The following is a 17294-nucleotide window of genomic DNA, read 5'->3' on the forward strand; positions in this document are numbered from 1 at the left end:
GCCTCTGGCATATTTCTTGACAGCTACTTGACAGGACAAATTAAAAAATAAATAGATAAAAGAAAATAGCGGATTTGACGTTGTTGTAATAATAGATCTGCAAACGAAGCAAACAGAAATCCAATGTTTTTTTTATAAAGATGGAATAAAAAAAGGAAATATTAAAAAATTCTCATCAAAGTAGATCCCTCAATTTGAGAATTTTTGTCATACAACAGGCATGTCCAAAGTCCGGCCTGTGGGCCAAATGCAGCCTGTGTTTAAATGCAACCCCCAGCATTTTCTAAAAGCTGTGTATACGATTTCTTGACTGTGGTTGGCTACATGTCGTGCGACGCTTCCATGACGCTTTCTTGTTCATTTTTCTAAAACTTAAACTGAAAATACAAATCAAAGGTAGACAGTGAGGGTCATGGCTTCCAGTACAAGTGGAAATTGGCAAAAACATTTGAAATGAAATGTGAAACAACTGTATCTGCCTTCAAGGCCAAGAGACTGTGACTCTTTTTAAGAGGTTCAGATGAGAAATGCTTTCTACAACAAGTCGACTGGGAATGAAACATTTATGGTCATTTGGATTTTAAATAAATATTTAGACCTCTAACCTGTATTTGTTTTCTATGTGAAGAAATGAAAAGTATGTCATTGCAATGAAATGTTCCTTAAATAGTTCACTTGCATTTTATGTTATTAAAATAGGCCCTCAAACATTTTCACCATACCAAATCTGCAGAAGACTACCAAGTCTTTGCAGAAAGTTTGGACACCCCCGTCAAAGGACGACAAGCTGTTAGTGGTTCATTTCTGATTGAAATGAATTCTGTACGAATTCGGGAGATGACTGCAGAAATGCCTACTGGGGTCTCCAAAAAAAAGGTGAGGGTGTAAAACCCCAAAAAGTCTATCAAAGTGCTTTTCAACACATCGCATGTGCGAATTTTTTTAGTCCTCAATTTACACCCAGAACATGCAAAACTAACATCTGAGTATTTTGCAGGTTAAAAAAGTTGCAAGAAAAGACTTCTCAGTTGAAACAATATCTCCAAAATTCGGATAAAATGTCACCAGAAAATGTACATTTATGAAACAAACAGAAGGTTAAGTTACAGCGTGTTTAAGCCATGCAGGCGACATGTGAGACACGGCATGCGGCAGATTTTACAGATGATAAGAGCTAAGAAGGGGAAATTTAGAGCTGACAAAAACATGAGTAGGCAGACTCTTACACATTTAGCGGAAACAAACTTCCTGTTCAGACTTCATTAAAGAGTCTATCCTAATACGCCTGTTTTTGGTGTGTTGTTTAACTCTTCGGCAGCCTTTAGGTTGCTCAGCGGGCTCCGCCCTTCCCTAGGCAACATGCGCGGCCTTAAGGAACCAAGTTAAGATCAAGATAAGCAAAACGCTGATGGTTTTCAAGTTCACTGACTTTAACCCAGCGAAGTGTGAGGTGAGCTTCCTGTGTGCTCAAAGTTCAGAAAAAGGAACATGCAGCGACAAGTTCACCAAACTTCAGTCTTTCTGACTTTCTCGGTATCACAAGGAGCAAAAAAAAAGTGTTAAAATCTCCTCTGACAGGTCTAAGGAAACACTGTTCCACCGTTTAATTCCTATTCCTCTCATCAAATAGCAAACAAAACCCTAAAAACGGGCTAAAAACAAAAGATTTTTTTGAAACAGTTCCAGAAAATTGTGTCAAAATCCCCTCTGACAGGTCGGAGGAAACACTTTTGCACCATTTTCCTCCTGTGAAATGGCAAACACACACTTAAAATGAAAACATTTCTTGAAACAGCTCAAGCAAAAGAAGGAACTTAGGTTTATTTCTGTGACAAGACTTTTTGAAGAGGAACTGACTTTTCTAAGGGAGAACAGGCGACGCCTTGAGGAGCTATGGTTGGTTCCTCTGGCCTGCGTTCACATTGTCCACATTTATCTGGACCTGAGCGCGGATGCCGCTGTTCCACCCCTTTCCATACAGTCATCCTATGCGCTTTTAGCATACGGTGTTCACACTGGACTGTTCGTACCTGGTTCAGTTGGAAGAGGTTTGGTGAAATGTCGGAGTGGTGTCAATCTTGCAAATCTTGCTCCGTTTTTTTCCCCACAGCTCTGTTCGAATATTTGAAAGACTTGGTGTCATAGAATTCCGGCGGTGCACAAAACCGCAAATATTTATTGGCCCTCTGTGATCAGTTTTCAAATGGTCGGCACTTATGTAACACCATCCATACGTGACCACCAAATCAGAGTCCCTGATTGGTCAAAGTTCCACTTGGTTTAACTTTCAATCTGCATTCAATGGCCACGTGTTTTGTACGTACAGTAGAGCCCGAAAATGGACTTAAAAACATAGTGTCCAATGGTGTTTATGTAAGAATGCATTTACGGACTTAAACATGGACTTTGTGTTGCAGAGGGCGGTAAGAACGCAGCATGAGGTGGAGGCAAGAACTCTTTGTTTGTTACCATCCACTGATAATTGGATGATAAAAAGCCATTTAAAAAAAGCTAAGCGGACTTCCATTCTCGGGGTCATAGCTTTGTTAAGTCATGCTGATCCGTTGAAGTGTGCTCCGGTCTACGTCTTCATCACTAAACAGAGCAATCACAGTCACCACAAAGAGCCGTGCTAACCCCAACGGCTGCCATTGAACCAACAGTACCTGAACACATGTCGAGACCATCAGTTTGTCGTGTCAATCCATCATGTGAATAATCCATAATGATAAAATCCTATGAACACAGAGTTGTTATAACTTCTCCACCTCTTGGCAACAAGATGTTCCACACAGGCTACAGAAATGGGGTTTATTTGTGGGATGGCTGAGGTCTTCCACAAAGCCCAACAGCCCAACCATGGATGGATGAATGGATGGAGGGATGGCTACCAACACAGGTCATCCGCAAGTGCTGCAAAAAGGAGGCACAACATCAAACCAAGCAAATACTACAACATGCCATGCCAGGGGGTTGTTCTGACAGATGACGCTTTTACTGTACGGAGATCATAACTGAACCTCTGCACCAAGGAAACCTGAGAAAAAGAAGTCGAGAGCTACAGGTTAGACGATTTTAGTCAACATCTCAGAGGGACCGACATTATCTGCCTACTTTCATCATCGCCCTGGTGAGGAAGGTCCATCAGAGTCTTTTCCACCTCAGATAACTAGCTGACTTTTGACTCTTTGTAAGGATTCTCACCTGCAGAGATCAAACTGTCCAGAATCATCAAAGCATGGATGCTAACTGCACCGAGCGGGATGTCCTGGAACTCAGGAGGAAGATCCTCTGGGCTGAGCCCGGTATTTTCTAATTCAAGGATTCTGACCTGCAAATCACAAGCCTCAAGTGAGACGGGCGACCGGAGTTTATTCCGCCCACCTCAACAATGTTCCAAGAATGGGCGGGACAGATTCAAGTGAGAGATTTTGTTGCGTCCACAGGATGGTCCACTCACCTGTCAATCAAAAACAACACATTCCTAATATTTCTTTTAAATTTAAACGGATTTAAAAAAGCAATTCACACAGTTGGTATGAATAGAAAATAAATCTAAAATAAAAGATGTGAAACCAGACGGTAAATGTGTTTATTTTTTGTGTCAAATGTCACTTTTTGACACGAGAGTCGAGATGTTTTTTCTTTCCTGCAACCTGCCTCCAGTGGTCATTTGGGAAACTGCAGCTTTTCGGTCCTTCTAGGTTTTGAGGCAGTCCGGAGGACAATGATGCTGAAATTTCTGTTTCCTGAGGACATCCTCAGGAAACACACACACACACACACAAGCTCACAAATGCAAATACACACACAATAAAGTACACAAGCACGAGGGGACACACACACAACAGTGAACAGAGGACTATTGTCAGGATAAAGAGGCTACGAATGCATAAATAAAGTAAATTTACCCTGTTTCCATGTATTAACTGCTCTGTGTGTTACATTGAAGCGGTGATTCCAGAGTGTGTGCCTTTGTGTGCGTGCGTGTGTTTGTGAGTACATGTGTTATTATGTGTGTGTGTTTGCATGCGCTGGTATATACATGTGTCTGTGTGTGCGTGTAGGTTTGTGTCCATGTATTGTGTGTGTGTCTGCGAGCATGTGGGTGTGTTTGTATGCGTCTATGTGTGTGTGTGTGCATTCGTGTTTACGTGTATGAATTTGTCCGTTTGTGTGCATGTGGGTGTTTGTTTGTAACCCAGAAATAACAAAAACGACGTTTCTTTTTCTGAGTTAACTGAGATCTTTTTTGTTTTTTCTCTTGAAAAAGGTTCAGGAACTATACGGGTCAGTTGATATTCCACTCCATCAGCATTTGGTGAATTGGTTCTGTGATGAGTGTGATGACATTTCCAAAAGCCAAAATGAAGACAGACAGTTACAGTGGTGGTTTTCACACTGTACATGACACACACCGTGTTCCACCAGCATCGTCTTTCTCTTCTCCCAACAGCGTCTTTCAGGAAAAACGGTTTTCAGAAGCACTTTTGGATTAAGCCAACTTTTAATGACACGTTTCGGAGGATCCAGAGTCATTTCGCTCACATCAAACTGCTCTAAATAAATGATTGTGTTTGTGAAGAGTAAGCTCAAAAAATGAAGGAAGTTCTGATGGTGTGAGATATTTTTTTATTTTACGGCAAGCCTTCCTTTCTTATGGGAAAGTCCTAGTCATAGCAGCTTTAGGTGTGAGAGCTGCATCAGTTTCATACCAGCCTTCCAGGAACTAGTCTGTCCCAACGAGTAAATAAACTCAACTTTAGAAAAACAGTTGTCTAAAAAAACGTGAAATCTTTTTTCAGTAAGATATTTTAAAAAATAAAAGCCTTAAAACTAATTTAAAGTTTTGTGTTTAAGATGGAATCAAGTTCCATCTTAAAACAGTAAAAAAAAAAAAAAAAAAAAGCTTTTCTTCCACAAAGTGCTTTCGAGGATAAAAACTGTCAAACTTTAACATCTAAACAAAAGCGTTCACTTAAAAAAAAACAGATTAAAACAGAGGAATAAAGAAACAGAATGCATTCCTCTTTTAATCTTTCATTCCTTCAAATGTATTACCATCCACAAACTAATGTTGACATCTGTCAAATGTTTGATCTTGAGATTACGCAATTTCCCCCCCCAATTTAAACAAAAAAAATAGTTTGACAGCTAAATAAAAAGAGCCTCTATGTTCACTCAATGCTATTTAAACATGTAAAGAGGAAAGAAAAATACATATAAGCAAAGTCAGATGCATCTTTATTTAGATTCAAACAGATTAAAAATTGTGACTATCCAACATTTTACCCTCTATCGTCCCTTTTTTTAAATCCTAAATCTGCTGCTAAATAATAAAATCTTATCTTAAAATACTAATTCAGAAATTTGGTGGATACGTGTTGGTTTTTATGCTAAATAGAAATATTTAAATTGCGATGAAGAATAAAGCGGTGAGCGCCCTCTTACCTCATTGGCTGAGCGGCTGCTACACGCCCCTCACTACGATGCTGCACGAATTCAATTTGTGCCGCTTTTCTGCTGGTTTTATCTCCATAGCAACTATTTAATTTTTTGTTTGCCTGAAGGTAACAAACAGGTCTATGAAATTTTTAGAAAAATCGGCAAAAGTAAATTCTTAGATTTCCGTGGCAACGGAGGGTTTTTGTTAACCACACCCACATTCCTTGTCACATTCTATGTCATATTGCTGTGTAGACCCTTCAGCTTGTATTACAACTTCACAATATTCTGTTAAATTATGTAAGCAACAAGGGATTGCTAATGCAGTTCCAAATCTCCGACTTCTAAATCCAACATTTTTTCTGAAATCTTCCAAAGGATGTTTGAGGAGTCAGGAGGCGATAAATCAAAATTTGTAGCCGGGATTCTATTTTTTACCTTTTTTTAAAACCTCGCAATGGCAACTTCTTGTCGAGGTCAAAGGTCAACCAAACTTTGGTTGTGGTTAGAGACTTGGGGAATTTCGTGAAGATCGCCCTGACAAAAGTTTTGTTTACCCATGTTGTGCGAAGAGGTTTTATGTGTTTTTAATTCTAATTATTTTAATAATTTAATGATTTTCTTTATTATAATGACTGTCTTGTGTCATTTCGGTAACTCCCTTTTTTGTTTTTCAAAAGGTCTTTTTCTTAATCTTTCTTGCTTAGAAGGTAAAACAAAGTAAAATAATAGTTAAATGTGAAATTAGCCAAATATTATGGAATGGCCGCATCCCATAATAATTTTAAAACATCCTGTGGAAACATCCAACATGTGTATTTTGGTTTCATTAGTGGTTTTTGAACCGATTTTTTTGAGGCCCACAAGAGATTTTGGCCCAGTGGATTTTTCTCGAATGTTTCTCTCGCTGTGATGTCATCAGTTCTTGGAGGGGTCGTCCTCTATGTCCAAAATTTGTTTTTTATATAGTACTGGGTGTGTGTTTTTGAGTATTTTGGCAGGGGTAACATGTTTGCTCAAAGGTGCAGTATTGCGCAAAACCACAGGTCCAGGACTTCTGCAGGACTACAGTCCCTCCTCAGTTTTAATGACTTTATTTTTTCATCTTTTTCAAAAGGTTAAACCTGGAAACTTCCCTCTTCTACTCATTTTGATGAAAGGGTTGTAGCTTGATCCTCACAGTGTGTGGTGTCCTCTCAGTTCTTGGAAATCTAAATAATTTGTCAGCTCTGGAGTCCCAGAGGTTATCAGTCCTTGGTGACGATGAATGGAGGACTTCCTGCAGAGCGGAGGGATCTGCTGACCTGGGCCTGCAGAGGGGCCTCAAGGGCTGAACAGATCTATAAGTGGAAAAGAAGAAGTAAAAACAGGGTGATCATTTCTGCAAACTGCCGTTTGTCAGTCGCTGAACCCCTCGTGGGAAAACTCGTCCCCGCCTCTTCGACGCGCCGAGCGTAAAACTCCCTGATAGTTTCCTGGCTGCTCATTTTCATGAGCAGCTTCAGTGAGCATTCTGGCTGAATGACTGCAGCTCGTGGGCGTGAGATTACCTCAAACCCACCTTCTTGGTTTCAGTTGTTCAGGCAGCCGCAGGCAGCATGTTGAGCCGAGCCGCTCAGCTGGATTCAAAGAGTGGAGGTTCTCTGAGTTTCCTCATTTTTGGTGAGAATCTGACCATCAGCTTCTGTTTAACATGAGCTGCTACTCTGGGAGGAACAATGTAACCGGTTGATCCTTTTCACTGAAGGTTTGATGCTGATCATTTGCTCCATGTTCTGCCCTCCTTCCCAGGCTTCCACAGGTACGTCTGACTTGTTTTCTCCACATTAAAGATAAATGCTGTCCCCCCCTTTCAGAGGTTTGCCTCATGAAACGTATCTGTAAAACCTATTGACCTATTTCTGAAACATTGGTGATTTCCAGAGAGCTGCAAAAAGGTCAACCCAACGTTTGTCAGTCTCCAGCGCTGTAGGCATCACCCAGGTACAGAAAACACACAGTCAGGACTCGTCAGCTGTTCGGTCTGAGACATGAAAAGTGACTCGTTGTGTCCGCAGACGGAGTCCGGGACTTGGACTGCTTTAGTCGCCATTACCAACCAACGTACAACTGTACGTGGAGGCCGGGACGCAACGCAGCTCACAACACGTACACGCTCGTTGTCACCCAAAAGTAAGAAAGCACATCTTTCGTAAACGCTGGGCCGCTGACGTTGTCCTTCGGGCTTTAACAAAAAAAAGGAACTGGTTGCCATGGCAACCAGTTGGCAGAAAAAAAACTGTGACCCCCCGAAAAGGCTAAACTGTGCAGGATGACCTTGTGCCCTGGAATATAACGCAACAACTTTATTTTTACGTCGCCCAATTGCTAGCGTGACATAATAACATTTTTATTAAGACTGTGTATGAATCATCTGTGTTCTGACAATGACAACGTGGAGGATTTATGTAAATTGTCCAAACGCAATGCATCATGGTCTATATTTGCCAATCTAGTGAGCAACGGTGAACGCTAGTTCTTCACAGACAATTCTGGAACGTTTCTAGGGGTCTGGATTTTGAAACTGTAACTTTGTACACCCAGAAAAAAATGGTGTTAGACGAATTGTTCAAACGCAATGGATTATGGTCTGTATTCAGCAATCAAGTGAGGATCATGTAAAGCTAGTCTTATTAAGGCCCTCTAGGAAATGTCAAGGGTGCTGAATTTTGTAAGTGTAAATTCAAACACTGAAAAAAAGGATAAACAGTGGTTATAGTGCACTAAGTAGTGAGAAAACACAGACACAACCCAGAGGACTTCTCGCATCAGTACCTGAACCAAAACGTCATCACCTTTGACCCATATAGAGAAAGTAAAGGGCATTATGCTGCTTTTTTTTTTTTTTTACTTTGTCCTGTGTGATTACTCCAAAAGATGAGGCAACATATTCTTTACCTTTGATGCGATTTATTTACGATAAACTCTCCTTTTCTTGTCTCAACAGAAGCAAAAAGATCTTTCAGAATATTTCTAATTTTCATCAAACAATCCGCAGACAAAAAAACACAAATTTGAGTGTGGAGATCTTTGAGAACCTGCACTCTGACCACTGCACCACAGCCGTTTTCCACGGTTCTCCAAAGAGTCTGTGTAAGTCCTTACACTGTCTTTTTTATCATTTTTTTATAGCTTTAACAAGAACTTCTTTGTTTATTTTAGTGCGTTGTGAGCCTCCGGTAAATGTGAGCTTGAGCCGCAGCGATGGAGAGCTACGTGTGACCGTAACCTGGAAGCAGGAGGACGCAAAGCTAATCAACAAGTTTGCTGTCAGATATAAAGTCCTGGACAGTCCAAACTGGGATGAGGTCAGAAGAAAACTTGGATTTGATTTTGGAATTTGGATTTGGCTCATTTTAAGCAATCATACCACTGAAGAAGACAAACACAACATAGATACATCAATTTTTAGATGTTATCAAGTAAATGACGATGCATATCCATATAATACATCCACATATACATATCAATGACACCATTATGATAAGTAGTTATCAGAGATGGACATATTCGTACTTATAGATACAATACCTGACACATTGTATCCATTAAAGGTAAAGTTTGTCAAAAATAATGTCATTATTTGCTTGAAAAGGAAGTGCGAGGAAGTGAACTTGTACATTTCAGCCACTATTTGCTTTACCTAACTATTTTTTTAATGATATTTGGCTTTTGGTTTGACACAGTATCCATTTAATGCATCTTCCAAAGATACAAAACTACCAACAATGCATTTAATCCAAATTAAAAAATAAATAGAACAAAACAAAAACGTATTTTATAAATATATTTAGACTTCCTAAAGCCAGTACAGTCCAAATGTCATAAGGAACATGTCAAAAATACTAACTTTTTCAACAGTTTTCAAGTGAACATGTGTGACATTTTTTTGTTCCAAACGTTTGTAATCATTGAAATGTATTTGCACATTCTTTTAAAGTTTTACACTGATGATATGGAAACAAATTTGCCTCCAAGCGATCTGACCAACATGATGTTAAACGCTGTACTCAGACTGGTAAAAGCTTTTGGTTTGATCCAGATTCCCGTCAAGCCGACTTTCCTGTTCCTGACTTAAGCTTGTAATCAAAAGATCTCTTCACTCATTGGTCATGAATTACGAAGGCGGGGCAAAGTAACTAGAGTCAGAAATGATGGAAGTCCTGCACTTATAGTTCATTCCAACTTTATATTACCCTCACAAATTTTGAACGTCTGTCTCAACGTCAGAATCAACACTTTTTACTCGCTGTCTTGGTCCGGTGGAGGTGAGCTGCAGGGCGGTTACTGGCAGGAGGACGGTTAAGAAGGTGCACTGATGAGTGTTTCTGACAAATAGATTAACAGGAAAACAGTGAGAAGCAATGTGGATCACTTTAAAAGTCGATTAATGAGTCTGAATTCATCCGATCACATTTCAATAAGTTGCTGTGTCTCATCGTTAAGTGACGTTAAGGGCATTGTTTTAAGAGAATTCTGTTAAGGAAACTACAAGGTTTCTGGCTGATACCACAACAATCGATTTGTTGCTACATTCCTACTCTGTTTACGTTGGCTACGGTGGCTGTTTTGGTTCAGTTGTTCCGCTCCGGGAACAGATTGAATTCAGACTGAGGAACCTCAGAGCAAACAGAAGCTCCGTCCCATTGGAAACGAACCGAGACTACCTCCAAAGATGGGTCCGAGAGCGGTTCCTGGTCCAGGATCAGGGTCCACTTGGGTGTATTCAGACTGAAAATTTGTCCCGGATTATCGGAGGACATTAAATCTGGTTCACTTTAAGCGGACAATATGTGTCCAGTCTGAATCCACACTTAGTCAAACTTCCCTTCTGTAAGAAAACAAACCAGATTTAAATGAGCATAAAAGGAGATCCAGTAATGAACAGTGCCGAAGCATCTATGTACAAAACAAGTCTTATTTTGAAAAGCTACTTTTAAACCTGAAGAAACTTTTACTACAAGCTTATTTACAAATATTTTATGGCAACAGTTTCACCAATGATTCAAAGAAAACTCATAAGGTTGTGTTGGTTTGTTTGTGCTTTGTTTGCAGTCGATTGTGGAGTCCCTCGATGCAAACACGTGCAGAGTGAGGAACCTGAACACCTCGCTGGTTTATGCTGTGCAGGCCCGATGTGTCACTAATGAGAGGTGCTCTCAGTGTCCGTGGAGCAGCGTTTACATCGTCCCAAGGGGTAGGAGGCTGCTTTTTGTCCGAAAGAGGAGTTCAGTCCAGTTCCAGAGCTGATGTGAATGTGGGGATTGCAAAAGAAGACTAACCAAAATGTAAAAATAGAAAGAAAATGACCAGGAAATATTTTGGAATCATTTGGTTTTGTGCTTTTAACCACTGACTGTATACGAGTACTGGACTGAGTGATGTCATCCATATGGTTTACTTCCGGGTCCAATGAAATCAATCCAGTCAGCATTTTGCTACGATATTCCGACATATTGGAGCCTGATGTCGTCATTAAGCAGTGATTGGTCCAAGTCGGTCTGAGTCAACGTTTCTATGGTAACCACTCTCAAAAATCAGGAAGGCCACAGCCCACCACTTGAAAGCGGGCTCGGGAGAATCTGTCAATCAAACTTTGGCCAGCAGGCTCCATCTACTTGAATCGAGGCATCCGATTGGCCAGTTCATGACTTGAATGACTTGAAATGAAGAAAAATATATCGTGAAAAAAACGAGGATTATCAAGAACATGTTGTAAAAAGGTATCAGATCAAGAATGGTTCCTCTGACCAATAGAAAGACTGAGGAACATCTGTTCATTTCTCTATAGAAGTCTATGGGATTTTGGCTTCTTGGAGCCAGCAGGTATTCCCTGTTTGGAACACGAGGGGGAAGATATTACTTAGTCCAGTTCTCATATACAGTCAATGGTTTCAACAAAATCTAAAGAAGCAATTTGCACCCTTGGACATTCAGATTGGTCAGTTTGGTGGCACGATGTTGATGGGATGCAACTGTGAAGGAGGTAAGATAATGGTATGGGCTGATCGCACTACCCTGCTTGTTTTTCATGAATACACTGCCCGTCTGTGGCTGATTTACTACATCTGATGATTTCGGTCCCTGAGACACTGAACAAACCTGATCCAGGTATTTAGCAGCAGGTAGGGTAGGGAGAGCCGGAACCCAGGCGGGATTAGAGTCACTAGAACCAGGATTTGGCGCAAGGCCCAGGTGCCAATACGTCTAATGCTACTGATATTTTAGACAGTGCAAAACCTTAATCTGTTGTTTTAAGGACATACATTGATATAAAACAAGAAGGTGTTAATATTTTATGAAAATCATCTCAGGAAGAGATATAATGTTTGACTCCGGTTTTGTTGGATTAAGAAAATGTTCCCAAATGACCAAAGAGTAAATAATAGATAAAAAAATGTATAAAAGCAGGCTGATAATTAGCTAGTCTGAGCAAGAAATGATTGAATGAAGCTGTGAACTTGGTGGGTGTGAAAGACGAGAATTAAAAAAAAGCCCTGAAACTCATCTGATACCAAAAAACTAAAAAGGAAACAAAAAACCCAAAATGTAGATTGCTTTATGAGACAACCCCAGAGGATCAAAGAAAAACCAAACCACTGAAATCAATCAATACTTTTATCTCTAACAAGGAAAATTCTTATTGAGTAATGCGGTCTTTCAGAGCTCACAACTCAGCACGCTGTCGTCAGCATCAAAGACACGGACATTCCTGAGGAAACAGGCCAAAGGCTGATCTCTGCAGCCTTCAAGGTATTTGTTGTTTTAACTCAAGGAAATAGCAGCAAAAGCAAGTCTAATCTGATCATATCCGTCTTTTTGGTGTTCTGCTGCTGAACAGCTACATGATTGCCACCGCCTGACCATCGGGAAAGTGTCGGGAGAGCCCCCACGCCAGCAGGTGGACACCTGTCTGTCGGATTTCCGGTTAATCCTCTCATATTCAGCCTATCAGATCAACATCAGCACGTACAACAATGCAAGCGTCTCTACACCCGTGAGCCACATCATTCCAGAGCGGGAGACAATGCACGGTTGGTACACCCCCATCTCAGGCCTTACAGGACTTTGCAATCATCAGGCTAAATACTTCAGAGACTTTAGACTTCAGCCTCTACCGCTTAGAACGGATCAACGATGACAGGAACTGGTTCTGAACAAACTTTTCCTCCTTAAATGAAGACGACAGGAGGCTGAATGTGACGGTCCACAACAGCACAGCTTTTTCCATCCGCTGGAAGCCAGATGTCCTCAAAATGTTCATCTGCTATTCAGTGGAGTGGAAGGGAAGTGGGCAAGCAGCGCGCTACAGGTCCTTTTATGAGGACATCAACTACTATAAGACCTTATCTCCTTTACCAGGTGGGTAGATTGTAAAAAAATTGGACCCAGACTACGTAACATGCGTGAGCTGTTCTTGTGTTAGCAGTTTATACTGAAGAGCGATACATTCAAATAGACTCCTCCCTGGGCACTCATCCTTACGATTATAAGAAATGGCGACGGAATTGACTTAATTTGGTTGGAGCCGAAAATAAGCAATTTTTTTATGGATGACATCACACTCATTGGGTCCGGTTCTCAGACACAGTCAACCAAACAAGCAGACTCTGATCTGCCTGATAGGGGGGATAGATCTGTAGTCTGTGGAAGGACCAATAAGGGTAAAGATCATCTCCACCAGTCAGTCAGTTCTTCTTCCTTGTAGCTTTGGTGGCGACACACGCGGTTTTCTGTCAAACTGGATTATAAAGCTGTTGCAGAAAACAAATGCAGTCTGGCAGCATAAAACTTAAGTCAAACTGATCAAATTAAAACTGCATGTCCCAGGAGCAAAGAGGATAAACAAACCCTGTGGTTGGTTTCTCTTAGCTGTGGGATCTTTGAGGTTCTCAAAAGAGAGTTCCCATATTTCCATGTGAAATTTGCTTGAAGATTATGACCATGTCGTGGTGAAAACAAGCTCGAAACTCGTTTTTTATCCTTTGTCATTGACATCCCACAAATGTGTCTCATATTTCTTCTCACCCACAAGGGCTGAAGCAGCTCAAAGCGGCTGTAAGATGCTACTGTTTGTTCCTCAAATGTTTCCGGTCCTTTTTTCGCTTTTGGTTCCTAATCTGTCACCAAGAGCTCTAGCCCACTACCCCAAGACATTTAGGGGGGTTCTTTTCCATATTAGTTTGAGTTTGTGTAGTTTAAAAAAAAAAAATATATATATATATATATATATGTATATATATATATATATATATATATAAAAAATATATATATCTTAAAGGAGAAATAAATAATATTTGTTTCTTCCTATGGATCAGATCTGGCATGTTTTACAAATGCATTCAACATTTTGCATATTTTAGAGGACAGGTCAGGCTGAAGATTGTGACTATAGAAACTTAATAACAATTTTTTTCCAGTTGATGTGATTATTTGATGATTTTTGTCTTTGGTACTCAGAGCCTCTGGAGCCTTACAAAAGATACAGCATCGTTCTGCACACCAGACCCGATAAGGACACCTGCAACATGAAAAAGGTCAACAACAGTGAGAGCACCTATGGGAGGACGTACGTTTATTTCCTGGAAGGCTGTGAGTCCCCCATCGTAACGCATTCTAACATTACCGGCCACTCAGCAGCTGCAACCCACTGGTGGTTCTGTGTCCTGACAGCTCCTGTGGGGGCTCCTGCAAACATCAGCAGCCACAGCGTGACGCTGAATTCAGCGTTGGTGCGGTGGTCGCCCATCCCAGAGGAGCAGGTCAGAGGATTTCTGCGTGGTTACATCCTTCACTTCGCCCACAGCAACCAGAGAGGAGTGAGGACAGAGACCAGTAAGCCAATGAAGTCTTATTTGTAAAATCCAGGCAACAGTGAACCAAGCTCTCCACTGCCTCACAGCCTTCATTGGTATTTTGATCTGTGGAGTTCCTGCTCACCATCAGCTAAGACCTTCGTGACCCGAGCAGTCAAACCAAAGAGGCTTTACAGAGAGCACACCCTAAAATACATGTTTTATCAGCATGAACAGAGTTCAACTGTGGTGGTACACTGAACAAACCAGCAAGTACAGTTAGATTGAAAAACTTTCTTGCATTACAAACCCAAATAAATTGCTTAAAATTTGGACTTTGGAATTTAGAATTTAGGATTAAGAATTTGAAATTTAGAACTAAGACTTTGGACTTTGGAATTTAGAATTTGGAATTTAGAATATGGAATTTAGAATTTGGAATTTAGAATATAGAATTTGGAATTTAAACTTTAGTCTTTGAAATTTGGAATTGAGACTTTGGAATTTGGCATTTAATATTTTAGACTTTGGAATAAAGAGCTGATTGTAATGCGATCCGGCTTTTATCCCCCAGCTAGGTTCAGGAGCGAAAACACCTGCAGGTTTCATAAAAAAGCATGAGAAGTTTCTCTAAACAATTTCAGAAAACCACGTTGAGAGTCACAACTTACAAATGGAGAAACGTGAAACTGTGGAGAAGCCAGACGACATCAGTAAACAGTAATTGGTCCGAGTGAGTGAACGTTTCTATGGCAACCACTATTGCCAATCAGGAGGGAACTTGTTGGAAGTTCACACCCCTGCCACGGAAAGTAGGCTACCCGAAATCTGTCAAACGTTTTGAACGGTGGAGGTGGGGGCCAGCAGACTCCACCTACTTTTATTGAGACATCTGATTGTCATTAGGCATCGGTGTAAAACTTAAATAACTTGCATAAAAAGAGAGGAAAAAAGAAGATTGGCAAGAACATGTTAGAGCAAGTGTGGTGACCCAGTCCAGTTTTCGAATAGAGTCAATGTCTGGAGCCTTTAGAAGAAGAAAATCAGGGCAACTGTCAAACACGGTGGTGGTAGTGTGATTATGTGATCCTGGTTGCAACCAAATACCTGAAAGGACGTCCTAGGAGGGGATGAATATATAGATTCTGATCCTAAACATACAGCTTAATTTGTGACTCAAGAGAAGTTAAGTTCTGCAGCACAACAGTGATCTGAACAACAGACTCCAGTAGGACCACATGTAAATTCATTTAGTCCACAACAATGTTTGGCCTTAATCAGACAGTCTCTAATAATCTACAGAGACATGGGATGCTGGAAACCCTTCCAAAGAGAATCAGGAGTTATGTTTTTCCAAGGTTCAGACATCCATTGGTATAGAAAATAGTTTGATCTTTTATTTTAAAAGTTAATAAATGAAACAAAAGTTGGACTCAATGGGACACAGAGTTCTGTCCAATAGCACTGATAGTGCAAGAGGTTACAAAAAAAAAACAAAAAAAAAAACAAAGATCTTGTTTTGTCATTTTAGTCCCTGATAAGTTCAAGTGTTGTTTTTAACTTTCAGCACATTGTCATTTCTTCACAGACATAACAGTGGGTCCTACCTTTAACAGCTGCAAACTGCAGGAGCTCAAAGTCGACACCATGTACCAGGTCCAGGTGTCCGGTTTCACCTCTGCTGGTGCAGGAGTCAGAAGTGCAACAATCTTTTTTAAGACAGATCATGAAGGTTTTATCAGCTCAAACACGTTTCCACCAGTCATGGTAAAAAAAATAAAAAAGTAGCTTACCTCGGATGTTTGCCCTCTTTCTTTGCATAGGACATTTCCATTTCAGAAATGTCATCACAGTTCTTGCAGTTGTGATCACTGTTGCGATTGTTGGAACCCCGATACTAAAAAGGTAAAGCTCAGGTGTAAAAAGGAAGCGAAGTACTACTATAAATCATCTAACTGTGTCTGGTCCTTCATCTCCATCCAGAGCCAAATCTGTGTTTTGGCCAAACATACCAAACCCTGGAAACAGCAGTGCTGTGCAGAAAATAGAGGGTTCCTGTCAGCTGGTGAGCATCCATTTCCCCCCTCGGCATCCTAGTTTTCTTGCAAAAGATGCTCCATGTTGACCGTTAACTGTCCTCTACTCAGGAACTTCTGGGAATACTTGCCACTCTGAAGGTAGAAGAATGGGACACGGAGAGTCTCCAGATTCTTGAAAATGACTCTTTGGTCCCTGCTTGCACATTCGCCACGGTGTTGCCACCCCTCGGTGCCTTCGAGCTGGAGGGAGACCCACCAGAGATGACTTCCAAGTGGAGCCAGAAGGACCTACAAGATGGAGACCTCTCACCTGTTCTAGAGGCGGATACATTTCTGGAGAAGCGACAGACAGACTGCTTGGGACCTCCGGTGGCTTTTTCAAGTGACTACACCACCATGGAAATGTTCCAGCAAATGATACCAGAGACTCCGGCACATGAGGGGATGAAAAACAAGTCAGGGGATATTACAGTGGTCCGAACAAAACTAGACTATGTACGGCAGTTTAGCACCGGTTCGACGTCAGACTCTCAACAGATGTTCACCATTTTTTGACAGAAGCGGGACGGCAACAAACACTACGACACTGCAACCTATGAAATGATTCTTATAGAGTCAGAACCAAACTACAAACATGTATTTATGAAGAATAACACGTTTTTTATTTGATTTATGGACTGCAAATGATTCAACAACCAGCTGGTTGTTGGCAACTTTTCCTATGCCACCAATATTCCGGAAAATGAGCAAGAAGCATGGCAGGTTTTACAGTTGTGCACACTTATGGACTTTCTTTGTGATGTTGTTCTCCGTTAATTTCCTGTCTGTAGCAGTCTTCATATTAAATGAGGAACGAGTGGACGACAAAAAAAGAAAAGAGGAAGCAAAGAAAGTTTTCAACAGGACTGATGATTGGGTTCTACTTTGAAAAAATATTCTTAAAGGAAGAGTTGGGTAAGAAAGTGAAAAATGAAAA

The 17294-nt window shown here is 40.7% G+C and overlaps 1 protein-coding gene and 1 long non-coding RNA gene across 3 annotated transcripts; one reads left to right on the plus strand and one right to left on the minus strand.

The window, feature by feature from the left end:
- Nucleotides 1-5225: 5225 nt before the first annotated feature.
- Nucleotides 5226-16388, minus strand: LOC111948377. Its single transcript, XR_002874360.1, has 3 exons — nt 16073-16388; nt 15887-15988; nt 5226-6785 (listed from the first exon to the last, which is right to left on the minus strand). It is a non-coding gene; the product is annotated as an uncharacterized LOC111948377 (long non-coding RNA).
- On the plus strand, nt 6792-17210 carry LOC105355216 (leukemia inhibitory factor receptor). Of its 2 annotated transcripts, XM_023961152.1 has the most exons (16): nt 6792-7107; nt 7193-7246; nt 7369-7428; nt 7503-7617; nt 8432-8577; nt 8647-8792; nt 10540-10681; nt 12149-12237; nt 12326-12518; nt 12667-12846; nt 13945-14076; nt 14158-14319; nt 15868-16011; nt 16103-16184; nt 16263-16344; nt 16427-17210. In XM_023961152.1, exons 1-16 carry the CDS (start codon nt 7044-7046, stop codon nt 16871-16873), a joined length of 2238 nt encoding a protein of 745 aa, XP_023816920.1. In that variant the 5' UTR covers nt 6792-7043; the 3' UTR covers nt 16874-17210. The 2 variants fall into 2 exon arrangements, with proteins under 2 accessions (XP_023816920.1, XP_023816919.1); XM_023961151.1 differs by having other exon boundaries at nt 8432-8792.
- Nucleotides 17211-17294: the final 84 nt, after the last annotated feature.

This window comes from Oryzias latipes, chromosome 12 (genome assembly GCF_002234675.1).
Source record: "Oryzias latipes chromosome 12, ASM223467v1".
NCBI classification, from domain to species: domain Eukaryota; kingdom Metazoa; phylum Chordata; class Actinopteri; order Beloniformes; family Adrianichthyidae; genus Oryzias; species Oryzias latipes.